Here is a 26751-nt window from a genome sequence, read left to right as displayed (position 1 = left end):
CTGCAGTTTATAACCTCGTGCCCAGGAGGAAAGCTAGGACAGATTTATGAGTTATTTCCTGTTACCCACAATCAGTGCTCGCTTATCTTCAGGAATCTCGGAGATATACTGTTGACAGAACACTCAACGGCTTATAAAGTGACGAACAAGTCATGGTAGGTTGTGTAGTAGTGATACTTGTCCATCTATTGAGTCAGTACCAAATCAAGTATGGGGAATGTACTTTAGCTCTATCATCCAAGGTGTTCAAGCGTTCCTGCTGCTGAAAGTGTGCCGACAATGAATATATTGCTACATATGATAGGTATCGGAGCTAAATGGACCCCGAATAGCAAGGATCCTGAGATACCTGCAAGGCCAGGCTTTATTTGGTGAAAGAGGTGAGGTCCTATACGAAAGAAAAATGTCAGTTTGGAATCGCCCATGAGCGAGTGTATGGAAAGAACTTACCTGACTCTCCAAACTTCTTGGAATTCGGTTTTCTGTTCTTTCCTTTTCGGTTTGATGTCAAGCTGTCAACCCTTGATGCAATATAATCTCGAGAAGGCCCTCTTGCTCGTCAGGCTCTTCGGCGTTCTCGTTGACGCTGTGACGGTGGATCATGGTCAAGTCCGGCTGCTTTTGGTTGCATAAGTAAATGCGCCAGGCACTGGATCTTGATGGAGACGGCGCCATATTCTCCAAAGGCGTCGTTCAGCTCTCGCCCAACGGATCATTGTAGTCTCCTTTGCCCATTAAATATCCGCGACCGTCGGGGCAACTTTCGTGGTTCAGCCCTGTGCGCAGCAGGTGCCCGTAGTAGACCAGTCAGCCATTGGGAGGGGGAACGCCGCTCCCCAGTGGACTAACTGGCTACAAGCAGGAATACCAGAACCAAGCACTGATTTTGAATATAGCAATCGTCCATATACGTCAGATACCCAATAAACCAGCTCGCCATTGGGAGGGGGAACGCCGCTCCCCAGTGGACCAGCTAGTTACAGGTAGGAGTAGCAGTGGGTAAGATGTAACCCATCAATTCTGAGACTGGTAGCGTCGTTAATAAAGGGTTCCAGGAGATATTAAGTGAGCAACATAACTTACTTGGCCACGAACACACCAGCACTAGCTGGGTAGAAAGCCTTTCTTTTCTTCTTTTTAGTTTAATGTGAAGGTGTCAACCCAACAGAAAAGGTAGAAAGCCTGGACATCTAGAACGCCGCTCCCCAGTGGACCAACTGGCTACAGGCAGGAGTAGGAGCAAGGTAGTTGAGACCACACCACTTCCAGGAGACTGACATCGCCGTTAGTAAAGTATACAAAGAGGTGTTGAGTGAGCGACAGTACTTACTTAGCCACGAACACACAAGCGCAAGCTGGGTAGAAAGCCTGGGCATCTAGGGTGATGAGAGAGGCCGCATGCAGTTGACGTTGGCTGACCGGCTTGAGCAGCCTTTTGTTCACTCCTCCAGGGGATGAGGATATAAAAGGCATCCGTTTCAAGAGCCCTTTGTTCACAAACTGCTCCTCTTTGACCAAAGGCGTCGTTAGGTTCTGTTGGACCACCTCGTCTGGGGAAAGGCCACCGGCATTTCGAAGTAGCCGCGAAGCACCCAGTGCTATCTCCGATGTTAAGCTAAAGCATCAAAGTTAGTAATGCCTGTCCAGAACCTATCACGTCAGGGGGAGAAAGAATGAGACCTCCGGTTGATTCAACGACGAGAAGCCGTAGGCAGAGACCTGTCGATGCTGATGAAACTTACTTGGCGAGGAAGACACAGGGGCTAGCTGGGTAGAAAGCCACCCCTCCATGCTCCAAGACCTTGGGTACACGGCTGGAACATGGATTCAACATCATCACGACCCAATTCATGCCGGGTCCTGTGCAAGCCTCGAGATCACATGACCTTTTATACCAGATTATAATCAACCTTCTGGCGCGACTCGAGCACATCCAGCATTAGGAGCCTTGGTGCTGTTAAGACTCTTCTTCGGATCATCAGTGCTGGTATCTTCATCCATCTATATGCATGGTTAGTTATGTAAAAATACTGTCTTCTTCGGAGAGGCAGGTCTGCGGTGTCTCATACTTACCAGCTCAGGACATGCAACCGGATGAGCCTGCAATACAGAGCTGTTCTAGGTCAATGCCCAGGTATTCCAGCACTTCCTTCTTCCGCCGCAAAGTCATCGGTCTTTTAGCGTTTCGTAGTCTCGTTAGCGGCACCACTTTCAAGAGAGTCACCACCACCGCCAAAGGTGTTGCCCCCAGAAGTGTCGTCAGAGGCACCCCAGGTACCATTGTGAACTTCAGAAGCGCTTGGCTCACCACCGCCACCTCAGGTGCTATCTCCGGGAGCATTGTCGTCCATGACACGGAAGGCTCCGGTAAAGCCGCATTCGGTATAAGCAAAAGTCTATGACAAGGCATAGCTTTACCAACCGCGAAGAAGCGGCGGTCGTTGTTAAACCGCGGATGGTACAGTATCGGTCCGTACGCAGTGTCAGGCATGGGAGGTGGAAAATGCACCGAGTATTCTGACGATCATAGAACTTCAAATGGCGACTCCTATCCCAACTCAAGCGGCTGAACGTGGCCTGGGCTCTGCCTTGTGATGTTTTGTCAAGTATAGAGCCATGATATACTGACGACTGGAGCTTCGCGTAACATGGTACTTCCATGGGAGGTAAAGCTGGGAAACTGCTCCGCTGGGAAGAATATACAGGATGAAGCTTTCGTCGGACGGAAAGACTGGACGAAATGCTGACTGAAAGATCGGACGAAATGTCGGACGGAAGATTGACCCTTTCTCAGCAACTTCAATCCGTTCTCAAACATTCGAGACGGGATAGTAACTGAGAAAGGGAACAGTTACCTGAGGCGAATGCCCTAATCTTGGATGTGATCAACTTCTCCCGACACTAATCAACAACAAGTGTGACAATCATCTTGAAGGGATTCACATTCTTCAAGCGACAATGCCTGGAAGATGTCAGGCGAAGGTCAGTCGGCTATCGAGTTGATATCGTCGGAGGTATGCCTGGTCCAAGTTCGCTGTGGGCTGAGGGCAACAAGACCGATGAAACTCTTCTGATACCGATGAAGAACGCAACGAAATGCGATAGGTAATGTGAATTGCATAATTCAGTGAATCATGGAATCTTTGACCGAATCTTATCTGCTCTGTTGAGTAGTTAGCACACCGATATCTCGTGGCCCTCTTTCAATAGAACTAAGGTCTTTGGGTACAAGTCAGACTTGGCACTCAACCAACAAAGTCGTTCACTTTGAAAGTTAAATATGAACGGTTGATGATCAAAGGTTGACGACGAAGGTTATGACCATGGTCGTCGGTGAGATGGGTTGATACCAAGTACCGGCGACGAAAAGTGTAGCATATAAAGATAGGGATCAGCTCCACTGGGTATAACCACTCACCTTCGTCTGATTCTTCCTTGCCATTGTAAACAACTTGAATGACTTTAAGAAGTTCAATCTCTCACGCAGTGGTAGTGGGCATAAGACTAGGGGCGCCTATGCAGGTGCTTGTGGTTCTTCTTCATATTCTCATGCATGTGCCCTGAGAAATATACGTCATATAAGGTTTTCGTTTCTGTTGGGTTGACAGCCCGACATCAAACCGAAAGAGACCAACAAAACCAAGGTCCTAGTCAGTATTGTGTCAGCGTCCTGCCAGTAATTGATAACTATGGATGAATACTCTCCAAGGGAGATGTCGGGATTGTTGGGAAATGAAAGAAAATTTAGTAGAGCAAGTGAAATGTATTTACTTACCATCAGTGCTAGAATCACTGGACACGGCGCCAGGAGATCCGGACTCTCTGGCACTTGCGGTGCGGATGGCGCCAGGAGACAAGTGAGGTACCCAGGGCGATTGAGCTGTTGTAGGAGGCGAAACTCAAGAGCGGATTGATGCCCAGGGGGGGTCTTCAACCCTTTTGTAGTTGGAATCAAAATATGCGTGATGGTGTACCAAGTAGTCACTGACAAACCATCCTTGACAGCTTTCGTTCCTGCCCCCTCTGATAGCAGCTACAAGCGTTGTGAGCCGCGGCCCGTGTTAGTCGCGACGAGTATCATGATCGGCCTTGCGAGCTTTGACGCGAGCTGCCTCATTACAGCCTATTCATCGATGTACGACAGGATGTGAATGTTCCATCCGAGAAGCTCACATGACTTTGACGTAGGTAATTTCGCCAAAGCCCTAGAAGAAAGAGCAAAGTTCGTTCTCAGTGACATAACCAGAAAGGCCTCCACCAAACACGGTGATCTTGCTTGGGTCATTGAACTGATTCATCGCTATAAACTGGTTCATGGCCATAAATGGTACCTTGAAATAGGTGATTTCGCCAAAGCCCTGGAAGAAAGAGCGAAACTCGTCCTCACTAACATAGCCAGAAAGGCCTCCACTGAATATAGTGATGTCGTTTGGGCCATTGAACTAATTCATCGCCATAAACTGGTTCATAGCCATAGGGTTGAATCTACCACCACCTTGCTGAAAGCCGTAGTTCAGCTGCTGCTGACCCATCCACTGGTTGTTCATGCCGCCGGGAGGCTACATGTCAGCCTAGGGGGTAGTCCAGCGGGTCTGACCCCATTGTCTGCTTCTTTCCAAGTGACATCCTTGGTACACGGGCATGGGTGTCATAACCAGCCGGAAACTAAAGACCTGAGGATTTGCTCACGGCTTCGTAGAACGCCGCTGCTCATGTTGTTAGCGCCGGTTGAGGTGGCTTCGCTGGACCTGGGAGAGGGATGAAGAAACTCACAGTCTGTACATCACGATCAGGATCGTAATTCTTAAACTCGACCATCACCCCCTGCCTGATACCGTTGGCATAAGCGGTCTCAGCGCTGATCTCTTCAGCGCGTCCAATGGGCTCAAATTGGGCGAGAACTTGACGTGCCTCACAAACTTCTAGTAAACCAGTTGGCCATTGGGAGGGGGAACGCCACTGCCAATATTGTTCTCGCCGGCTGAGGCGGCTCAGCTGGTCTTAGGAGGGGGAACGCCGCTCCCAGTGCTCCAGCTGGCCTTTGGGAGGGGGAACGCCGCTACCCATATTCCAGCGGCCGGTGTCGTCGCCTGCCGAATCGACACCGCCGGTTAGAGAACGACAACTATCTGGAGTCCAGCAAAGTTGTCGGGTGCAGACGGGCCTTCTCCACCATACATAGCGCCAATTCGGGACCTAGGAGTCCTTCATGCACCATAACCCCAACAAAATCGGAGAGCTTAGCGATGGCAGCAACCGTATCCTGGTCGAGAGAGGCGCGCCCGTGATACCGCGAGATCCCGTTGGGTGACCACCTGATCCTTGCGACTGTTGTTATGGTTAGCATATAATCGATACAACAAGGCAAAAAGGTGTTGGGGGGCGTGGCATAGAACTTACATCATAACGCCCGAGTTGGTCCGCATATATATCGAGGTAGATATCCCGCCGCTCGCTGATTTAGTGATGACATGGGCCTTCTTGTCTTCCATTGCTGCTTGACTATATGGACAATGTCGAGTTTGGGTACCGGCGTCATGTAGCTGCCGCAAAATACTCCAACCTGAAAGTCCTTGAGGCCGTGTCAGTAGAGTGTTCGTCGCAGGTAGCCTTCATAGCATCAAGGGTTTGAATGATAAAATTGGACAAACCTTGGGCAAATATGTGCCTCCAGATCTTCATTGAGTCGTGACAGTCAGTGTCACTGCTCACCTGTTCATAGCTTTTGGATGTATAGGAGGGCCATCCATGGACTGCACGAAATTGCCCGAAGCTGAGTCCCAGGATTGCAAGACGACGACATGGGCAAATGGATGTAGCTAAACATGTCACAGGTAAGTATACACGATAATGTATGTTGACTCATATGGGGAGTAAGGACACTGGGGGATACTCACTGAGATGTGTGATAACTTACTTATTGTGGACATGTGGTGATATGTCAGTTGGCAACTGGCGACAACATAACTGCCTAATTCCATGTCAGTAATGATGAGACAGAGAAAGGATATGTATATGTAATGTATGATGATGAGATACGTTGAGGTTGGATCAGAAGTATGAGAGGGAAGGTCTGTGGGAGGGAAGGTCTGTGACAGGGAAGGAAGTCACCACTAGAGACGATGATCGACAAGGCAAGTTCAAAGGTGAGTGCAGTTGCAGGTAGGATAAAGAGGAGTCAGGCGACAATGTGATGTGCGAGAAGAGCATGTGCAAAGGAAGGGTCATATGGTATGAATGGGAAGAGACTGGAGTTGACTGACCTTGAGCAACAATTTGCTGTATGAAGATCTTGGGAAGAGTTTCCAAAGTGATAGTTGTGAAGTAAGGTGTGTACAAAACCTTGAGATGGATTACGAAGGGAAGAAGAAATATGGAGGGCTGTGGAAAGAGAAAGCACTCAAGTGATCGTTTTCTGCAAAGCGGTGTGAACTGATTCGATTGTCCTATGTTCAACGCACTGTAGCCAAAGGTGACGCGCTATGGCCGAGGACCCGAGAGTGGTGTTGGTGTCAGACGGGTCAACGCGTCTGAGCTAGGCAGCAGGCGCGCTTGACAAGTTGATATGGTCTACACGTCCTTCGGGTACGCCGGTAAGAACCGTGTGCGTTGCCAACAGGCCTGTAATCGTATTAGTGTTAGTAGCATTAAGTGGAATCATACACGAGTAACTGTATGGGGATAGACACGAACCCGATAGTCAAGTTGCCTCGCTGTCTGTGAGGAGGAACCTCATGATGGCGCGCTCACCTGCCGCGTACGCCTATCACATGGAGGATGAATTGGTACTTGGGTTGGTCCGAGGTTTCAGTAAGGGCATAGGGAGGCTGCTCAGGCTTCCGGCGCTGACAGCGACTTACACTGGGATGATAAGGCGCTAAAGGTGACAGCCAAGCTGTTTTCAACAAAGGTACCGCCTGTAAGTCCCCAATTGCCGTCCAGCAAGAGCAGAACAAAGAAGGATTCAGAATAAATCCATCACAAGGACATACCCTATTATGAAAGTCAGTTCCTTCTCTGGATATTGGCACGGCGAGTGCAGATACAATCCTTACCATATCGCCACTTCGTCTCTTGATAGCGGCGCTCAACATATACCAAGCTTAGAAGACGCATCAACTGCTACATGCCATAATACCGACTCGCGTCATGGCCAAGTGTTGACTAAGAATATGATACGGTTGGGAGTCCAAGAGCGGTTGGCATCAGCAAAGACGGCGGCGACGATGTTCGGAAGGGTAAGTACTTGCTAGGGTATTCACGTCAAATAGGGGCTACCGACGATGAGGGGCTACCGGCGATGAGGGGCAATCGGCGATGAGAAACAGTCGGCGATGAGGGCTTGACTTGGTGATATTATGCTATGTGACAGTTATGCGTAAAGCGGACCAGAAGTGGCAGAGCTTTTATAGTAAGCCAAGAGATGGAGAAGTCTAAGGCAGTCCATTCACCTCATCAATTTAACATCTTGAAATCATCACATTCAATTTCTCTAAGAATCCATTCAATTAGATCTTCGTGGTTAAGGACCGTAGGTTAGCTATACAGATATCAAGCCAAGAAAAGGGAGTCGATTTGAGGTTGTAATAAGGTACCGGCAAGAGGTTGATCCGGACGACGTGCACGGTTACTAATGGGAGGCGAGGTCCGAACAGCGGCACTACCCTAGAGCGCCTGTAATGATTATCCGTCTTGATTGCCTCTGTATTTTAGCAAATGTTCCTGGCTCCATTGCCCGATAAGCTCCAATTGACATTCTGCCCGCATGGCGACTCCCGCACCGAAGCCCCGTTGACGGCCAGGGTAATCCAGATATCCTTGTTATTGGGAAACTCGTTCCGGGCCGAGAGCCTGACCTCTCCGCCACCATTGACGGTGCCACCGCGGATCGACAAGTTGTAGCAATTTTCAATCAATATGGCATTGTTGCCATTGTTGGCCAGGTCGACCGTCGTAATGACTGCACCGCCTGACTGCGAAACGCAGAAGATGCCCCGCCCGCCCCCGCGCGAGACCACCTTGTCGACGTAGACGTTGGTGTTGTAGTTGCCGTTGGCATTCTGACCGTTGTTGTTGGCGAAGCGAAGTGTCGCGTACCCCGTGCCCTTGGCCACATTATCGCCATCGACGAGGCCCACTTTCACGTTGCGCGACGTCTGGATCAGCAAGCCGCACTCGCCCACGTTGCGCGCGATGACCTGCCCAATCTCCAGGCCGTCAATGTTGAACGTCTCGACGGCGTGGCTGCCGGCGCCCGTGACGCGCACACTGTCGATCTTGACGTTGTAGTTCCAGGGGGCGTCCCGGTCGAACCGGATTCCGAGCCCCGTGTTGAGGTTCATGACGATTTGGCCTAGGGTCAAGTCGCGCACGCCGTGGAACCGCAGTCCAAAGTACGGGCCTCCTGTCATGGTCAGGTAGGGGATCTTGACGCCGTTGGTGTTGAGGGACTCGATGGCGCCCTTGCCCGTGTTCCAGCCCGTGTTGATGGTGCCGCAGCCTTCAAAGGTCTTGCCGCTCGAGATGCTGATGGTGCTGGCCCCAATGGACCCTGACGCCATGACGGCGACGCGCTGTCCGCTGCTGATGGAGTCCAGCGCTGCCTGAATCGCCGCTCGGTAGTCGCCGCCCGAGTACACCGTGTTCGAGCCACGCGTAGCCGTAAAGGCATTGCCTGAGCCTGTCACGCGCGCGTCAGGGGTGCCTGAACCGCATTGAGCTTGAACGGCAGAGGCAAGTGCGAGCACTGCCGCCAAAATAGTAAGTCGAGCCATAGCTAGCTAGGATTGGCACTAGTCAAAGATCAAAGCCTCATGGTTGTGGTGCATCATAGCATACAAAAGCCAGTCTTTCATATCCTAGTTGCTGTCTTAAGTAAACAGTGAAAGCCCCCTCACTTTAAGACTTATTCATTGGAGGAAAATACGGTCGTCGGAGAACCTGATAAACTCAGGCTTATGAACTGAGATGTAGGACGAGCAGCATTTTGGCACAATCCGATCATGTTACCTTGCATTTATAGGTGCGCCTATAACCCCTCCAAGATCCCAAGCAACGACCGTTCTTTGGTGCATATTCAGATTGGTGGTCCCACGGCAAAATGAAGTCCGCATTGGCAATTGTCTTGAAGGCTTGGCCTCTGCTATGCGGAGGCGAGTCTCCGAAAAGCACTGTTACTCGCTAATATTAAGATGCCAAGAGACGCCAACTAAACCTAGTTGCCCCTGACTAGACTGCATAGTGCTGATGCACCCCGCATAGAAGCAAAGGAAGCTGGCATTTGAAATCATGGCTGTTATGTACATCTCTGCTTGCTGTTCCCTTGGAGCTCGACATGCGGCCATACAACATGAAATTATGGGTGAAATAATTCAATAACTATAGCTATTGCCGGTCGAAAGAATGTGGATGAAAATAGCAATCATAAATCATGTAGCCACGTTGAATATCACCCTGTCCTCATAAAAGAGCGCCGTTATGCTGAGCCTACTTGTGGTGCACCTCCGGGCGACGCTTTTCGATCGCAAGGATCATATCGACGAAATCTCGCTTCAACGGCTCCTTCTTGCGTGAGGCGAGCAACTGCGCCGTCTTCAAGATATTCTTGATCTGGCGCCCGTTGAGATCGAGAGTGGCGAGTTCATCAAGGTCCTCGCCCGAAAGCTCCGCTGTTGCCGCAGCGCCACCTCCCCGAGCAAGAGCACTAGCTGCCTTTGCATTCGCCGCGGCGAGGAAGTTCTCCCAGACCCGGCGGCGCGAAGCCGGGGTCAGGTCCGGGTACTCGAGGGAAACATGGATGCGGGACTGGAAGGCCGGATCGATGTTGCCGACGCGGTTTGTCGTCATGAACAGGATGCCCTCGTAGTACTCGAGGGTGCGCAGGAAGATGGAGACGACCTTGTTACGCGCGAGGTCGTGGCTAGATCGCGCCTCGAGGAAGACGTCGCACTCGTCTAGTAGTAAGATCGCGTTCCAGCGCGCCACGAGCTCCAGGATGCCCTGCAATGTGCGCTCTACCTCGTGCGGGTCCGAGCCTAGGTCGCCCGAGGACAGTGTATGCAGGGGCACGCGGAGGTTCTCGGCGACGGCTTCGGCGGTTAAGGTTTTGCCCACACCGGGGGAACCTGGACGAATTTGACTTGTCAGGAAGTGATCACTCTTGTGTATGTAGATGCATGTCAATCTTGAATGCACAAGGAAAGCATAGATACGGACCTGAGAGCAGACAAATAACACCCTTGCCCTTTCCCGAGATGACATCGTCAAATGCACAGCCGCCTTGAAGTTGAGACTCGGAGAAAGCCATAATGAGCTCTTTCTGGTCGTCGGGCAACACGAGCTTGTCGAAGGCATCATCGCTGAATTGGATGTCCCCCACCTGCTCGATGTAGAAGTCGAGCCAATTTTTGAGCTTCAGCGAATAGCCCCCGGTTCTGCATCGAGCCAACAAGTGGTGGTAGGAGCTAAGCTTGGGCAAACCATTGCTCTTACTGGTAGATCTCGGCTGTTCGTCGGAAGTGAGATACAGTTGGTCTCGGTAGGTTAACTCTTTCAATCTTCGCTGACGGAAAATGCTGATGGGGCTGAACCGATTGATCGAGGCGATGTCGACGATGATGCGCCCTGAAACCTCAATCGGTAGCTCGGTCCCTTGGTGGTCCCACGTGATAGCTGTTCCTGAGTAACTATTCCATGGAATATTAACATGGCCAATCTAAATGATAATCATAAGTCCTATAAAGAGGGCATCTTTACTTACGATTTGAAATGATGACCCGCGAGGGCTTCAAAGAGCTCACCCCTCTTAATCAATGAGGCTCCGATCTCACTCGGCTTGGGATGGAAGCTGAGGGGATATGCAGGCAACTCCGTGATCTTCTTGTTCCCAACGAACATGAGGATATCAATGGTCTCCCGGCACCGCCCGAAGGATTTGCCATCGTAGTCGATGCAGTCACTGTGCAAGCGCAAAAACTTTCCACAGCGTTGGCTCTCCATATAAGCCATGTCGTGTAGCTCAAATGCAGAAAGCGGGCCCTTATACGCCGCTAGGATCGGGGAGCCGGGCTGCAAGATCATCCACAAGTGCTCATACGTGACGACACCCTTTTCGACGTAGTCCTCGAAGGCCTTGATGCTGTCGCCAATCTCATAGAGTAAGATATCGTAGAGAATCGTGAGGTGCTCCTTGGTCGTGTCGTCTAGCTCTGCTTCTTCTGATTTGTACTTGACGAAGTCCTTCCAGCGATGGACGAAGGGCTGGAAGGGGGCCTCGAAGATGAGCCGCTCGAGCTCACACGCGACGCCGGGGTAGTCCTTCAGAATCTTCCCGAGGGCCGTCTTCAACCAGGGGCTTTGGATGACAATGGAGTGAGCTTCGAGCTTCTTCCGGCTGTCGGGACTCTTGATGTTGCGGACTAGTACGGCATACTGGGCAGTCTCCTCGTTCTCGGCGGCTTCTTCCACGTCTTCGGGGTATTTGTTCACCCAGGTCCAGACGCCATCTTTGTCCTTAGGGGAGCGGTAAATGTTTTTGACGTCACTTAGGGAGCCAGCGTGAACACTGAATTTCTGAGTCTCATCTTGTCTTTGTGGATTTACATGTTGCAACTTATCAGTGTCAGAGCCAGGCTTGATGTCGGAGTCCGGGTATTTGGTCATCTTGGACCAAAACTCTCCAGAAATTGGAATGAATAATGGGAAAGTGCAGAAATGTGTGTTAGTTTATCGAGCTTTCGAAATTTGAAGAGGCTCAGTGCTCCTCTCATTTATATATTCCATATATGTCCTACTTCAGACCGCGAGTCGATAGGTACCAACGTCGTTGCCTGTTGCGTGCCGAAAGATCGACATGTGTCAGCCTGCCTTCAAGGCAACCGCTGCGCCGTTCCACCTGCGAAACGTTGTCCTAGAAGGATACGGAACGGTACAAAATCTCCGGGGTTATGATGCTGTGCCACTATCCGCCAATCATGCAGGCATCCATCGCATGTCCACTGTTGCCTTGCCGATCTTGTGCAGGCTGTGTCTGGGCCATTGCCGACATCCTCTCACTTCGGTATTGGCGAACCTGGTAACTGATGTGCAAATGGGAAAAGAGGCAACAATAAGCAGGCAGCATCACTAGCGTCATTTCAGCAACACACAAGAGCCCCCCTATCACCCAGGTGCATTTCCATTATGGTTGTGTGCAAGTCGCACGTATCGCCAATGTTTCTTTCGTCAGTTCAGACTAGACTAATGTGGTGCCCTTCATTCCCAAGTTTTCAATCCGTTTTCTCGAAGTTATTGACGTCTGCATGCCACTGGAATATTGTGAGCCGTTGGACTTGCAAATTCACACGTCACACGTCGCACTGGCCCGTCGGTATGTCCTTGACTTGGGTAACCTATAGCAAGGGGGTTGCCACAACTAACGTTTAACGCCACATTAGTTTTAGGTAGTCAACTAAACAGAAATGAAATCATGAAAATATGGGCGAAGATCGTTGTCTTAGGAGAATAGAGACAGCAAATAAAGGAGGATAGACTAGATAGCTCCTTGTACGCAACGCGACTCTATAGCATAATTTTCGGTTGTGGCTCGTGCCGCAACTCCCGTCGCCTAGCTCGTCGCCGATGGAAGTTGAATACCATATGAATGATGCTTAACCACGCAGTATTGGAGATAAAAAGTAGAGTGAATTATACGTTGAACGGGTTACCGCGGGCCCCTCTCGACTTATATATGGACAACTGGAGTAATGGCATGGGGGGATAACGACAGGTAACGATACAAGCAAGGTTTCGTCACATGAACACGTGCTGGACAGGGAATCTGCACAAGGAACTGAGGGACCCCGCGTCTATTGTAGTTATGTCCGTAGTCTCACTTCAGTGCCACGACGCCTCCTGTGTCCCGCCAACGGCTGCACACTGCTTGGAGGGGCTGCGCAGCCATGGCTACATCATATGAAATTATTCCATCCAACCCCTTCGGAGCCATGAGAGCTCCCATTCTGAGTTCGAAGAGGTCGTATGCCGTAACGGAGGACAGTGTGTAGGCCAGGGCTGGAAATATAGCCTCAGCGGGTGGAAGACCTATGAAACCCTATCTTCATGCCATCCCGACGAAGTTGCTCGTGTCCTGCCCGCGTCACCCCAACCGCTCGTCGCTGCTCTATCTATCCCATGGCATGGATGCACCTTGCTCCCATGGCCTACATTACCATATTAACCGAGGACATCACAGAGGGGTCTGATGTGCAAGAAACATATTTTACAAGCTGCAACCTAGTAATCATTGGAGAGGTTGAGTGGACCTCGCCGAATTGAGAGATCTTGGGTAGTTGGTGTTCTGGGCACCCGGCCAATGGATTTATCAGCTTGCTGCCGCACTTGCTGCGTGCTACGGACAAGAGAACCTTGAAATATACGTGAAAACTGGACTGGACCTATGATGAGCGCAGTATGTTGGTTGGTCTATTTCCCGTAGGTATATTTGCTACTATCTATCTATCTAAGAACAACATGAATCGCATATCACGACCCACAAGCACGAGGACGATGCGGTGGACACTTGTACTTCCAATGTAATTCCCAGCATCTTGAAAAACACCGGCCTCTTACTTTATTTGCTACGCAGAGGCTTGGCGAGCTCAGCGGCCACATCGACCTCATTGAGGAGAGTCGCCTGGGAGCCAAAGCGAACATGAACCACGGACTGCGGCTTGGGGTCCCAGCACAGGAACCGGCCCGTGGAGCGCATGTCCTTCAGGTCGATAACGACAATGGACTCGACGGGCATGACGGTCTCGGTCCAAAAGAGGAGGTACAGGCGGTCCGACAGCTTCCACATCTTGCACTGCTCAGCATCGGCCACGTCCTTCTCCGTGCCGGCGACGCAGTGCCACATGACGGTGCCTGGGGAGACGTAGAAGTGCTGGTAGGCGTCGCGCGGCGTGTACCGGTACAGCACGTGCTTGCCGATCATCTCCGTCGTGGTGCCGAAGGCGGCAACAGAGCGGTCCCCGAACTTGGTGGCATCGGAGAAGACGGTCCACGTCCGCCGCTCCCCGCTCTTGTCGGTGAAGCCTGACACGGACACCTTGAGCTGGCCCGACGGCAGATCGAGCAGGAGGGTCACAAGCTGTTTGTGGTCCTCCTTGTAAAAGTCCACCATGAAAATGCCGCTGCGAACCTCGTAGGCCTTGTACTCGGCGTCGCCGCTTGACCCGGCGTCTTCACCCTCCAACATGGTCCATTTGAGCGTGGTGGCGTGGAACTCATGTTTGATTCGCCAGCCATTGTCGAACGTGTGCTCAATAGTCTTTCCCGTCAAGTGCGGCGAGGGGTCCATCAGATGCTCGTGAAAGCCGTCCGCCATGGCCTCGAGCGTTGGCCATTGGTCTTGCGGCACGTAGCCCACTACACTCGCCTCTTTCTGGGCCATACTGACTGGGTAGAGGAAACGACCGAGTTTCGATAGAGCTTGGCGACGGGAGGGTGCGTGCTGTGGCGGGCCGCGCAGAAAGTGAGATTAGCTGTAGCGACTTGAAAGGGGATATGGCTCAAAGGCCGATGGATGGTCCAGAAGGCTTAGGGACTAGCTGGCACTTTCTGTATGCTTGGGGTCTGATTATGTCGTAATCGTAATCTGGAAGGCTGGTCCTAAAATGGAAAAAAGTAAGTCGAACTCTATTATATGATCCGGTGCCGTTGTGTAGAAGAGAACATACTATTATTACTAGATAGGGTATAACCCAATAGATAGGCATGCGGGGAAGTCCCCGAAATGCACTCGGAAGAGGGGCGGAATTACCTGTGTTCCGCCTATCGAGCTGAAGCCTGATAGGACGGAAAGTACCGGTACGTTGGAGGCCGATGATCCGACCAGGACCCACTAAGGGAACAGACAGAGGAGGGAAACAAATGAAACCAATCACGCGTCTAACAGATGTTACACAGGCCGCTGGCGTATAAAGAAATTCCATGACCCCGGGCTGCGAGCCTGCTTGGAGGTGCTCGCACACCGCTTTCTGGAACTCAAGCCTTATCTACCGAGCATAAAGGCACTGTCACTGTCACTGGGCTTTGCGGGAATCCGACTAGATACGACTTACCCCATATATCCCCGCACTTTACCAGGTCCCGTGCATACGGGGGTAGTATTCTGGCCTCCTTATCTGCCCCTGCTTTAGCTGCGACGTCTGGCAAATAAACCCTTAAAGCCCACGGCATTTGTCATAGCTTAGTGGTCTTGGCTTGAACTCCCTTTAACTATCTACCCATCTCGCTTCAGTTCATCTAAACTTTCTTAGTTCCATCATACACTAGTAATTCCGGTTCCTCTTGAGTTCTTGACACTGATCTGCACCTACCACACAAGGCGAGACTTTCCGCTTTTCTTCGGTGAACACCGCCATGGCTTCCGGTGATATAGAAACCAATATGGCATGTCCACCCACGAGTATGAGTGACGAGACGAGACTTGCTCAGCTCGGACACAAGCAGGAGTTAGAACGTGGCTTTTCCGTCCTAGCTGTTGCATCCCTTGTTCTCTGCCTTATGGCAACATGGGAGGCTCTGTCCACCGTCATCTCCTCGGCCTTGGTCAGTGGAGGGGCACCGTGCCTCTTCTATAATTAGTAATTATGCACTAGCTATTTTCCTGTCATCGCTTTTCAGAATTTTGACGTCTGACGGCAACCCTATGTCAGTGTTCTAGCATTCATCGGCACCATGTCCATCGTTTTGTCGCTATCCGAGATTGCTTCGATTTATCCTACAGCAGGCGGTCAGTATCACTGGGTTGCTGTTCTAGCGCCCCCGAAGCGGCGGGCCATTGCTTCCTGGGCCACGGGCTGGATTTCCGTCAGCGGACAGATCGTTATCGGCGCCTCAGCTGCTTTCGCCGCAGGTCTCCAGCTCCAGGCCCTCATCGTTATTAACGACGACTCATATGACCGTCCGCGGTGGCAAGGCATGCTCGTTTACTGGGCTGTTCTTACCTACGCGGCTCTCTTTAATTTGTTTGGCATTAAGCTACTGCCCGGTGTCAACCTCATATCCGGTATTTCTGATCTGTTTCTTGAACTTTGTGTCTTTTCAATCCTTCTCTAAACTCTTGGCAAAACTCAAAATCTCACCTTGTCTACATAGGTGTTTTGCACATCGCTGGTCTCATCGCCGTCATGATCGTACTGGGAGTCATGAGCGAGAAGAACTCGGCTGCCTTCGTCTTTACAGAAACCGTAAATAGCAGTGGCTGGACGAGCGATGGCGTGTCATGGCTCATTGGGCTGCAGAGCGCGGTCTACCCAATGCTCGGGTCAGTTTTCACGACGTAAACTTTCAATCTCGACGGACCATATTGACATATGCCTCACAGATATGACGCTGCCTGCCACTTGGCCGAGGAGTTGCCTCATGCCAGCCGTAACGTTCCTCTAGCCATGCTAGGAGGCGTAGTAGTCAACGGCGTGCTCGGTTTTGGCTACACAATCTTGCTTCTATATTCGACAAGCCCCCTCCCAACGTTACTCGAGACACCGACCGGGTTCCCATTTATACAAATATTCCTCGACGTCACAAAGTCGAAGCCGGGGGCCATTGTCATGTCATTGATTCCTTCCATCATCGCTATTGCCGGCGCCATTGCCGGGCTGGCATCTGCCTCACGAACACTATGGGCTTTCGCACGAGATGAGGGTGTTCCTTTTTCGGGCTACTTCAGTCATGTCAATTCGAGGCTTGGTATCCCGGCACGGGCCGTCGTCCTTGTCTATGTACTCCAGGTCCTCCTGGGCCTGCTATACCTCGGTAACGTCACAGCTTTCAATGCAGTGCTGTCTCTAGCCATTGTCGGCTCCTATCTTTCCTTCATTGTCCCTATCTGGTACATGGTTTTCCAAGGCCGACCGAATCTTCACAAAACTCAGTACGGCTACTTTACGCTTCCCAAGGCCCTTGGCTCCTTTCTTAATATCCTTTCGATAATCTGGATCACAGTGGTTGTTGTTTTCAGCATGTTCCCCCTGAGTTTACCGGTGAAGGCAGACAATATGAACTACACATCCGTCGTACTGGTTGGGTGGGGCATCGCCGGCATTGGATACTACTACCTTGGATACGGGAGGGCTCAATTCAAGGTTCCGTGTCAAGACACCCAGGTCCTGGACGACGTTCAAGAGCCGGGGCCTGTAGAGGAGCAAGTAAAGAAGGAATAGCTAAGATGTATGGAATCGTATTACGCAGCAGGCTTGCAAACAAATAAATCAAATCAAATCTATCCAGATCAAATCAAATCAAATGGGCCATAATACTATCCAAATCAAATCAAATCGCGATGTCCAGATGTATTTAGATATCAAGCTATTTGGATAAGCCTCACTACTGTCGATCTGGCCCAATCATTGCCGGTCATTGGATCCATGTCCGCGTGGCAATGATAAAGTTTCACAAAATTCGGTCCTGCGACGCGCTGCATAGGCAACCAGCTTATTCTGAACCTATGCCGATCTTGTAATGAGTGATCGTATTGTTCCATGACCAAACTAGCCCGGAAATATTGTAAAGCTCCCGGCCATTCACGATAACTTATTACCCTAGGACCTTTAGGAGAATCTAAATTTAGGGCTCTTTAAAGTGTACGTAGGGTTATAAAATTCTTATATGAAATAAGGATTACCTTTCGACACTAATAATAAGAACCGGTTCCAGCTAAACGTATCTCATGTAACGAAGGCCAGCAGCTCTTGAGTAATCAAGTACTGGCACTACGCACATATCACTTGGCCAGTGGCAATGCATATAAGATCACGCACCACAGTGCCCAGAACTTGAAGGTTATCTTGTCCTCGGACACCCCACGCTTCAAAAGTAGCCGCGCCGCCGTAGCGAGCCCCGCGCAGGCGGGTACCACGTAGGCGATCCAATCATCAGGCAGCCGGAGACCCAGCACAGCCGGCACGGCGACGCTCCAGGTGAGCACGGCGGCCACGATGGACCAGCGCGCCGCCGTATCGCCCAGGACCAGCGGCGCCGTGGACCGCCCCCCGTGCGGCGTCACCGACCTGATCGTACAAGTCTTGGGCGTGGATCGTCGTCATCAGCACGCTGGCGCAAAGCATGAACCACGGATAGGCGGCGTTCCGATCGGTGGCTGTGCCGGCGTCAAAAGGCAACCCGCAGTGATGAGCGACGTCGAGAGCCCCGGCGCCGATGGTTGTGATGCCAAGGGCGTTCATGAGGTTCCGCAGGAGCCAGTGGCCGTTGGCGAGGCCAAGGTCGTTGTATATCCAGTTCAGCGCGAATAGCAACAGTGTCTCATAAACGCCACCGAGAAGAAGTACAGATAACATGAAAGTGAGGGTGATGCTGCAGACCAACAGGTCCCTAGCTCCAGAGGATGTCAGGTGACCGGCTGGAATGGGCCGCCATGGCTTGTTGAGTCTGTCTTCAGCCACCGAGTCCGGGAGCCGCTGGTTGGCTAGATCTAGTACGAGTAGGTGCAACCAGATCCATGACACAACATAGGGGAGGCGAGTGCACAGGACTTCAAGAGTCAAGCGGGTCCTATCAAGAACGAACTGGCCCGAGAGGGCAGAAAAGCAAACAAACAAGGTCTGTGGGATGAGGACAGCGACAAGGTCGCTTGCTGTCAGGAGGTATAGGACGTGAAGCTGCAGGCCCAACCGGTGAGTGCTCGAATGCATTTTCCCGTAGATTGATATAAGAGTGGACTACTGAACTATTCGAGAGAGCCCCAAAGGCTCTCGAGTTCCATCATACCCTTTATGAAATCCCTGGCATACCAAACTCTGTCCCCCACTCAGCTGTTCCAGCTGCTTTGGAATGCCGTGCTGGCAATTCTAAACCTGGCTGCCTGGCGCAAGCGACAGTTGGAAGGAAATGGAAAAGTGCCCACTACTACATGACATGTAGGGTCGCACGGTCAACCTGAGACCCCTTGGCTATTTCCCTGCGGCGTCTTTTCGAACTCAAAAACTCACTATCGTCTTGTTGCCGGATATAGTAGGATAGGTCGCACTCCTGGTCCACCTCGACCTGGCTAAAGCCATTGCCGAGCCAGTTCCAGCGGTTTCCTCGGTACCGCACGTCGAAGTCGTCACCACGTAGACTCGATATTGCCTCCACATAGTGCAGGCCGCTCCCTGGCCACAGGCTGGCCTTGGCGGGGTCCGAAGGAGAAGCCTTGTACCAGGAACCGCAGTGATCGGCCCAGACCGTGGTCTGAATCAGGCCCTTGCATACGCGTCGAACTCGTCGACAGCGTCTTGCTTTGGCGAGAACGAATGGATGTTCTCCGTTTGCCAGCGGTCACACCACTTCAGCATGTAGTCGGCCTGGGCCTCTGTAGGTGCGTTGGTCAGTGAAAATCTTTTTATCCTCAAAGCACCATGCATCCGACTACCCGATGCTGCAGGCTGGGCGTCAAACAGACCGAAAGCGAAATAGTGCTTACCGACGGTGGCCAGGAAAGGGCCACTAGCGAATGGGTTGTTTGGCCCGTAGAAGACGAAGTAGTTGGGGAAGTGGGGCACTGGCCAGCGCTAGATAGGCAGTCGCTTCTCGGGCCCACAGCTCGCGTAGGTCGCTGCCATCGCGACCCAATATAGGGAAAGAAGGCCGGTGCGACGTGTCGAATCCGGTCGCACAGATAAGCGCATCGAGGGGGGTGAGATCTGCCACTCTGGTCGACTATGCCGTCCGCGGTGGCCCGCCCGATGGCTCCCACAACCAATGTGACGTTATCGGCCGCGAGACTTTCGATGTACCCCACGCCCGGGGTAGGTCGCCGACAGCCCACCGCGTATTGGGGCACAAAGCCTGCTTCTGCCTCAGCGCTATCTGCATACTTGGTCTCCGCAAGCTGGTCCAGTATTTTCTGCGTAAGACGGCGCCTCAGGGCAGCCTGCTGAGGGCTGTCCTTGAGGCATATGCCAAAGTAGCTGTTGACGCGGTTCTCGAATTGCTTCCGTTTCTCCAGCAGCTTCTCCGGCTGCTGGGCGAACCCCTGCAGCTCGACTGCCGAGTAGCTGCGGGGTGGCGCTCCAAATGGCCCTAGAACCCAGGTGGGCTGACGGATGAATACCGTCATCTTGCCCACCGTCGCTTGTAGCGCCGGGAGCAGCTGCTGACCGGATGATCTTCGTCACACGGGTATTATTAGTCTAGGCTTGATCTGGGATAAATTCCGATGTAACCTACCCGTTGCCAATCAGGCCAACATGCTTGCCTTTCAGCTCGACAGGACGTGCAGGCCATGCTGCCGAATGAAGCAAAAGACCGCCGAACTCATCTAGCCCCGGAATTTCCGGCCATTTCGGGCTGCTGAGCAACCCTGAGGCATTGATAAGGATATCGAAAGATTCCTCCCACTCCGGTCCGCCGGTCGTCTGAAGTTGAAGGCCCCAACGGCCAGTTGCATCGTCCCACTGCGCCCTCTTCACTGTCGTGCCAAATTTGCAGTACTCATGAAGTCCGTGCTTCTGGGCGAAGTCCTCAAAATAGTGCTGCACCTCTTCGGCGCCGGCATATACGCTGGTCCAGTCTGCCTTTTTGGTCCCACGAAAAGGTGTAGTTATGCGCGTCGTAGTCGCATGCACATCTGCGGGGTTCGGGGCTGATTAGACGATGTGGTTGCACATGGATGAAGGCTGCGCAATCAAACCCAAACCAACGGGAAGAGAAGAGACAGGAGGACGCACCCTGGATAGCGATTGGCAACCCATACCCCTCCCACCGAATCATTCCTCTCGAACAGCGTGAGAGTGAAGTCTTCAAACGAGCGCTGCAGCTTGTAGGCAAAACAGAGTCCAGAAGCCCCCGCCCCGATGCAAGCGATTTTCATGTGCCGTTCCTTTCTGATTCGATCCATGTTCAGGGGTTGTTGACGAAGGATGGTAGGTAAGGTCGAGTGGAGAACCCAGAGAGTCTCTCGCTCTGTCTGTCCAGCACACTTTATAGTGCGAAGAGGGAGTATTGGTAGAACCACGTAGTAATACTTGGCATAGCTTTATCAAATGAGAAACTCATAGGGTACAGACACATGCCCACACACATGCGCGGGCACACACACACACATTTGACCCAACCCGCCTCCTGCTCCGACCACCTCCCTGCATAATATTCGTCAGGAACAATCGAGTATATCTAAGTTTACAACGACTTTTCCTTTGCCACTAAGCAAATCATCTAAGCGCATCCTTGGGAAGGCAAGAATGTCGTCTATAATCCCACAACAGATTACTCATGTAGTCGCTGCCGCGTGTCTACTCGGCATCCTCTATGTCTTCGGAATCATAATTTACAGGCTTACATTCCATCCCCTGGCAAACTACCCCGGCCCTCTACTTGGTAGAATAACGGACTGGTATTCAGTTATACGCAGTGCCGCTGGAGATCGTCACATCCACTTTTTGGAACTCCATAAAAAGCACGGTAAGCTATTACTCATCCCTACTCCCTTTCATGAGAGGGCATCTTCATACTGATCATGGGCAGGACCATTTGTTCGGTTTGGCCCGAATCGAATTTCTGTCAATACTGCTGAGGGCCTGGCTAAGATATACGGAATCAAGGCCAACACGCAAAAGTCGGCATATTATCATGTCTTCAACGACGTCTTCAAGGGCGACAGCTCGCTGACAACGGTTGACCATGAGCTGCACGCAAAGAAGAAGCGCGTGGTGTCTTCAGCACTTTCCGAGAACTCTGTTCGGGCCATGGAAGGCATTGTATTGAGAAACATACGAAAATTCACAAACCATCTGGGCAGTTCGGCCTCTGATGTTGAATCTGACTCCATCAATAGCGACGGCTGGGGCTCACCTAAGAACATGACTGATTGGGCTGATTACTTGTCTTTTGACATAATGGGCGACATCTGCTTCTCTGGCTCCTTCGAGATGCTCGATAAGCCAGACAACAGATACGTGCTCGATGTGTTGCCCAAGGGAGTTAATGGTCTCAACATGGTAACTTCAACCTTAAGGCGCGGACGCTGCATACTCCAAAAAGACTAACAACCAGAGTTTCACAGAGCGGCTGGATGCCCGGAATTCTCCGATTAAAAATTGGAAACATTCTGTTTGCTAAGTTGAACGAGTCTATGAAAAGATACGAGGCTTTCGCCAACAAGCAATCCGCGATCCGCCTAAACATGAACGAGAGCATAAAGTCCAGTGATGTCTACTCTCACCTATTAACAGCGAACCAGAAGTGTGTAGGAAAGGGGGACAGACCTCTGTTTACCCCGACAGACCTTGTCGGAGAGTCTAGCCTACTCATTACAGGGGGTAAGCAGTTTTCGGCAGCGTTTTTTCTTCTTCTCTTTCTTTCTCAGTTACGCTGACATAAAACCGTGCCAATTGTCAGGCTCTGATACGACTGCCACCGCCATTTCGACCACGTTCTTCTACCTTCTACACAATCCCGAGACGTACAGCAAGCTAAAAGACGAAATACGGCCGCTGTTCTCCGACGTCGAAGAGATCTGCGGCGGGGCGAAGCTGGCCTCGTGCCGGTGGTTGCGCGCGTGCATAGATGAAGCTATGCGCATGTCTCCCGGGGTACCTGGCCTGCTGCCGCGCGTGGCCCTGGCGCCGAGCGGCGTGGAGATCGCGGGCCGCGTGTTTCCTCCCGGGGTGGACCTTGGGGTCGCACACTACGCGATCCACCACAACGAGGACCTTTACCCAGATTCTTTCGCTTATAAGCCACAGCGCTGGCTTCAGGAGCCGCAAGAGAGCGAGACCGCCGACGACGCCCGGCAACGGGTTGAGCGGGCGCACAGCGGCTTCTGTCCATTCAGCGTCGGACCTCGGGGTTGCGTGGGCAAGGCCATGGCTATGAAGGAGCTCATGATCACCATTGGCCGCGTGATCTGGCTTTACGACATGCGGCTGGCTCCAGGCCAAGAGGACCGGGGCAGGGGTGGCCCGAACAAGGGTTACGGCCGGCATCGTACGTCTGAGTTTCAGCTGACCGACATGTTCGTGTCTAAGACAGATGGGCCACTGGTGGAGTTTCGCTCGCGAGTAGTTTAGGTTGATGGTATATGTATGTAGCAAAATTATGGAAGAGATTAGCTTAGCCTAAATACATTCGATCATGTTCTCCAATTCCCATCATCATCTTCGTCTCTCAGCCTCTCAAAACTGCCGTTCAATTGGGAATGGCCCTGTGTGGCTGCCAGTGTGTTGGACCCCTGCGAGGTCCCAGAAGACACATTCTTCATGGGGATTCTATGGCCGCCGATCGTGACGAGCTCTCTATCGGGTAATCCGTGCCCTGACGGCCCGCCAGAACTGCCCTTCTTGCGCGTGGATCCCTCCGTATCACCGTGGATGAGCTGATTGAAAACGGGCCGCAGGCATGGCAGACAAGCCGCGACGATGCCGACGCAGCTCTCCACGACGGACCACATGGACGGGAACGTGTTGACCCAAAAGCCGTCGGAGAAGGAGACACCCGAGACGTAGGTCACTCGTATAATGCTCACGATGACGACGAAGATGCCAAGCATGAACATGGACATGAGCTGCAACTTGCGGCGGGGCTGGTCTTGAGACGCCAGATGACGGGCATGGGGAGTGCAAGAATGGCGGCATCGGTCAGCACGTTGAGGCTGCTGACAGCGACGAGCTCGGCACCGAGGTCGACGCAGTGCGGGGTGATGGTTTTGTCCCAGTTGGACTCGACGGGCACGCACTGGAAGATGTTGGTCATGATGGCGGTGATGCTGTAGGCGACGGCGAAGGCCCCGACGCCGATGCAGGCCCATTTGAGCCGTTTGCCTGGGAAGAGGCGGTGATAAAGCAGCAGGATCGAGACCTTGGTGCAGACGAGGGCGGGGTTGTAGATCACACCGGCCGCCAGCGTGGCCTTGGCGAACGGCACCACGCGTTCTGGGTGCTCGAGGACGGTCACAATGGTGTGGCGCCCCCATGCCATAGTAGGCGACGAAGATGCACAGTGACACGAAGACGATGGTGAAGAACTGTTTACGTGACGGCGTGCAGCCCACGGTTAGTATGTCGCGCCATTGCTGCATCAACAAGAAGAAACATTGAAGCTGTATGGAAACTTACGAGAGCCACGATAATCATGTAGTCGTCCCACCCCAAATGTTGACCCTTAAGTCTCCTTGAGTAGAGACGCAGAGCAACGGCAGTAATAGCGGCAACAAGACAAATACCATCAGACACATAAAGGTTAGGTTGCAGGTTCTCGTCGTAGAGGGGGATCTGTGCTTGGAGATCGGGCGGCAAAGCAGCCACGACCTCGGGCGGTATCATGGGTGCCATTCTTCTCGTCTGTCAAAAAAGGAGCAACTGGGGAAATGCAAGGCAGGCAGATGCAGTTGGGAATGTGCATTTCTGAGGGCCGAGATGCAACACCCCTCATTCACTTATTATAAGTTCTGACTACCTGCGTTGTGTAGTCGGGGTGGGTGGATCGACTGAGAGGCCACTCATCGCCGTGCTATAATTATCTTGCCAAGCGAAGGCTGCCGGACTTCATTCGACCCTTTCGATCTTCACGGCAGTTAATCTAAAAAGCAAATGAAGTTCAACTGCGCCGCGAAAATGCAGCTTACGTTACCTGTAGGGGTACATGATGGTATCATACGTAAGCACTAGTAGCCGTGATATGCAGTCAGCACGCAGCACAGCTTGGCCAATGGGGCAGTGCACGGTTGGGGTCTGAATTGGGAGATGCCGTGTCACCAACAACTCTTGCATGCAGTGGTCTCTTTAGGACGGACCTCCTACTGGACCTACCGTCCTCCCTTGCACCGTGAGACTCCCCCTTGTCTCTCCGCCCCCGTTGGGGTCCATCTCTCATCCACCAACTAGTCGGCGCTTGGAACTGTTTCTCCAGAGTTCAAAAGCCCACCACCTGCTCCGACCGTATAACGAGTCAACTAAGCGCGGTTTATTGTTTCTGATCGCCGTGGGATCCAGTCCAGACAGTCATGAGCATCATTACCTCTATTCCTGGCAAGTACCTCTGGGGGGCGGGGGCTGTCATTTTCAATCTCGTCAAACTTCCATTGCTCCCACTTTACTACCTACCCCTGGTCACGCGACCACACCCAGAATGGTCCATTCTGCAGTGTGTTTTCAATAACCTTATGAATGCCTTCATCTACCATACCGCTATTGTAGAAGCAGTGCAGCCACTTGATCTCACGCCGGGTTCGCTGGGGGAGCGCTTCACTGCCATCCCGCCAGTGGACGACAAGATAGCAGCCAAGATCCCTTCGTCGGATCGCGGCATCGTTCCACACCCGACAGGTGGTATTTGGTATCCGACGCCACCTCCCCAGGGGTGGAATCGATTTGAATGCATCAGTCAAACCGATTATCCTGCATTTCCACCCAGGCGGCTATGTCATGGGAGATGTCCGCATGGACGGCGCGTTTGCAGCTCGCCTTTTGACGGAGAAGATCGGGTCCCACGCACTCTGGAATCTGTACAGGTTGGCGTCCAACCCAGACGGGCAGTTTCCGGCAGCGCTTCAGGACGCCTTGGCGGCCTATTACTATCTGCTTCACAGCAAGTCAATCCCAGCCTCGCAAATCGTCCTTTCAGGTGACTCGGCGGGCGCGCATATTGTGATTTGTATGCTGCGGTACCTAGCCGAGCATGGCGAAGATGTTGGCCTCCCCGCGCCCCGAGGCGCTCTGCTCTTTTCGCCAGCCATCAACTTTCTGGAGGTCGCCCGGAACCCTGAGAGCATCACGCAGAAGCGGAACTACCACAACGATTACATGGACCCGACTTTCATGGCGTGGGGCGCTCGTCGTTTCGTCACGGACGACCCGGCGGCTAGCCCCTACCTGAACGGTCTCGAGTCCCCCTTTCGAAGCCCCTGCCCCATCTGGGTGTACTGTGGCGGTTGCGAGATCTTCAGCGACGAAGCGACGGAGTTCGTGCAGAAGATGAAGAGTATCCCCGGCAACGACGTGACCTACAGGGTGGAGCGCCTAGCTAACCACGATGTATTCTTTGCTGGACATCTTCTTGGGCGCAAGGGCGAGGCAGAGAAGATTGCAGACGATGCTGGGCAGTGGGTAGCAAGGCTGTCTTCATAGGCAGTAAAGTACCTAGTCAACCAAATTTAAGAACCTAACTTTAAAGAGAAACAAAACCATGGACTCCATGATGTAATCTTGCCATTGGGCAAAACGAGATAAACCCCGTACGTAGCCTGACACACTGTACCATTCTCTACCTTTTCAAACACCAATAACTCCTCAAGACCAACACGTTCCGGTGATCTTACTACCACCCAAATCCCGAACACCTCCTTATACGACCTCCAACTCTTCCATATCTAGTCTATCCAGTCTCTACGCAGAACACTGATAACTGAGAAACTTCCTCCCTTCCGATCGACACCAAGGTTCCACACGAATGAATGTAAAGCGTGAAGGTGGTGTTCTGGAGACCACATTTGACCAGCGCCGGATCCCCCGTTTCCTCACGGCATAACACTAAGGGGCCGGCGCTGGTAGTGATTTATCTCGGATATTACTATGTACCTTTACCCCATCAGGCTGGCCTTAGAAGAATCGAGGTAACCCGCTGTCGCCCACAGAGGCTGACATACGCCATGTTTGCTCGTTGATATGTACCTTATATACCTGTGGACTAGTCTAGCAATGAACAGCGTAAACATACACAGTTTAGCAGCAATGGGAAAGCGGATGCTTAAAAGTAAAAAGAGTACGGGGCTAA

At 52.1% G+C, this 26751-nt stretch overlaps 9 protein-coding genes across 9 annotated transcripts; 3 read left to right on the top strand and 6 right to left on the bottom strand.

The window, feature by feature from the left end:
• Window positions 1-4442: 4442 nt before the first annotated feature.
• On the bottom strand, window positions 4443-5492 carry PG998_012308 (uncharacterized protein; the record flags this gene model as incomplete). The annotated part of the gene is made up of 5 exons (XM_066879124.1): window positions 4443-4559; window positions 4774-4919; window positions 5016-5129; window positions 5179-5315; window positions 5401-5492. 5 exons carry the CDS (start codon window positions 5490-5492, stop codon window positions 4443-4445), a joined length of 606 nt encoding a protein of 201 aa, XP_066725508.1.
• Window positions 5493-7709: 2217 nt separating this feature from the next.
• On the bottom strand, window positions 7710-8774 carry PG998_012307 (uncharacterized protein; the record flags this gene model as incomplete). Its single annotated transcript, XM_066879123.1, has 1 exon — window positions 7710-8774. The coding sequence occupies one exon, from the start codon at window positions 8772-8774 to the stop codon at window positions 7710-7712; it is 1065 nt and encodes a 354-aa protein (XP_066725507.1).
• A 712-nt stretch (window positions 8775-9486) lies between these two features.
• Window positions 9487-11661, bottom strand: PG998_012306 (uncharacterized protein; the record flags this gene model as incomplete). The annotated part of the gene is made up of 3 exons (XM_066879122.1): window positions 9487-10124; window positions 10216-10685; window positions 10760-11661. The coding sequence occupies 3 exons, from the start codon at window positions 11659-11661 to the stop codon at window positions 9487-9489; spliced, it is 2010 nt and encodes a 669-aa protein (XP_066725506.1).
• A 1948-nt stretch (window positions 11662-13609) lies between these two features.
• Window positions 13610-14431, bottom strand: PG998_012305 (uncharacterized protein; the record flags this gene model as incomplete). The annotated part of the gene is made up of 1 exon (XM_066879121.1): window positions 13610-14431. One exon carries the CDS (start codon window positions 14429-14431, stop codon window positions 13610-13612), a length of 822 nt encoding a protein of 273 aa, XP_066725505.1.
• Window positions 14432-15720: 1289 nt separating this feature from the next.
• Window positions 15721-17207, top strand: PG998_012304 (uncharacterized protein; the record flags this gene model as incomplete). The annotated part of the gene is made up of 3 exons (XM_066879120.1): window positions 15721-16051; window positions 16141-16309; window positions 16370-17207. 3 exons carry the CDS (start codon window positions 15721-15723, stop codon window positions 17205-17207), a joined length of 1338 nt encoding a protein of 445 aa, XP_066725504.1.
• Window positions 17208-17918: 711 nt separating this feature from the next.
• PG998_012303 (FAD/NAD(P)-binding domain-containing protein) lies at window positions 17919-20950 on the bottom strand (the record flags this gene model as incomplete). Its single annotated transcript, XM_066879119.1, has 5 exons — window positions 17919-18637; window positions 18993-19245; window positions 19466-20150; window positions 20212-20558; window positions 20675-20950. Coding segments are annotated over 5 exons (2280 nt in total), but the record flags the coding sequence as incomplete, so codon positions are not given.
• Window positions 20951-21224: 274 nt separating this feature from the next.
• PG998_012302 (uncharacterized protein) lies at window positions 21225-23051 on the top strand (the record flags this gene model as incomplete). The annotated part of the gene is made up of 4 exons (XM_066879118.1): window positions 21225-21444; window positions 21508-21980; window positions 22046-22301; window positions 22381-23051. 4 exons carry the CDS (start codon window positions 21225-21227, stop codon window positions 23049-23051), a joined length of 1620 nt encoding a protein of 539 aa, XP_066725502.1.
• A 62-nt stretch (window positions 23052-23113) lies between these two features.
• Window positions 23114-24311, bottom strand: PG998_012301 (uncharacterized protein; the record flags this gene model as incomplete). Its single annotated transcript, XM_066879117.1, has 3 exons — window positions 23114-23563; window positions 23587-23919; window positions 24096-24311. 3 exons carry the CDS (start codon window positions 24309-24311, stop codon window positions 23114-23116), a joined length of 999 nt encoding a protein of 332 aa, XP_066725501.1.
• Window positions 24312-24982: 671 nt separating this feature from the next.
• Window positions 24983-26105, top strand: PG998_012300 (uncharacterized protein; the record flags this gene model as incomplete). The annotated part of the gene is made up of 2 exons (XM_066879116.1): window positions 24983-25307; window positions 25393-26105. The coding sequence occupies 2 exons, from the start codon at window positions 24983-24985 to the stop codon at window positions 26103-26105; spliced, it is 1038 nt and encodes a 345-aa protein (XP_066725500.1).
• Window positions 26106-26751: the final 646 nt, after the last annotated feature.

This window comes from Apiospora kogelbergensis (genome assembly GCF_038363985.1).
Source record: "Apiospora kogelbergensis strain CBS 113332 chromosome Unknown utg000008l_segment0_segment0, whole genome shotgun sequence".
In the NCBI taxonomy this organism is placed as follows: domain Eukaryota; kingdom Fungi; phylum Ascomycota; class Sordariomycetes; order Amphisphaeriales; family Apiosporaceae; genus Apiospora; species Apiospora kogelbergensis.
Note: the sequence above shows the minus strand (reverse complement) of the source record. Positions and strands in the feature narration are given on the sequence as shown.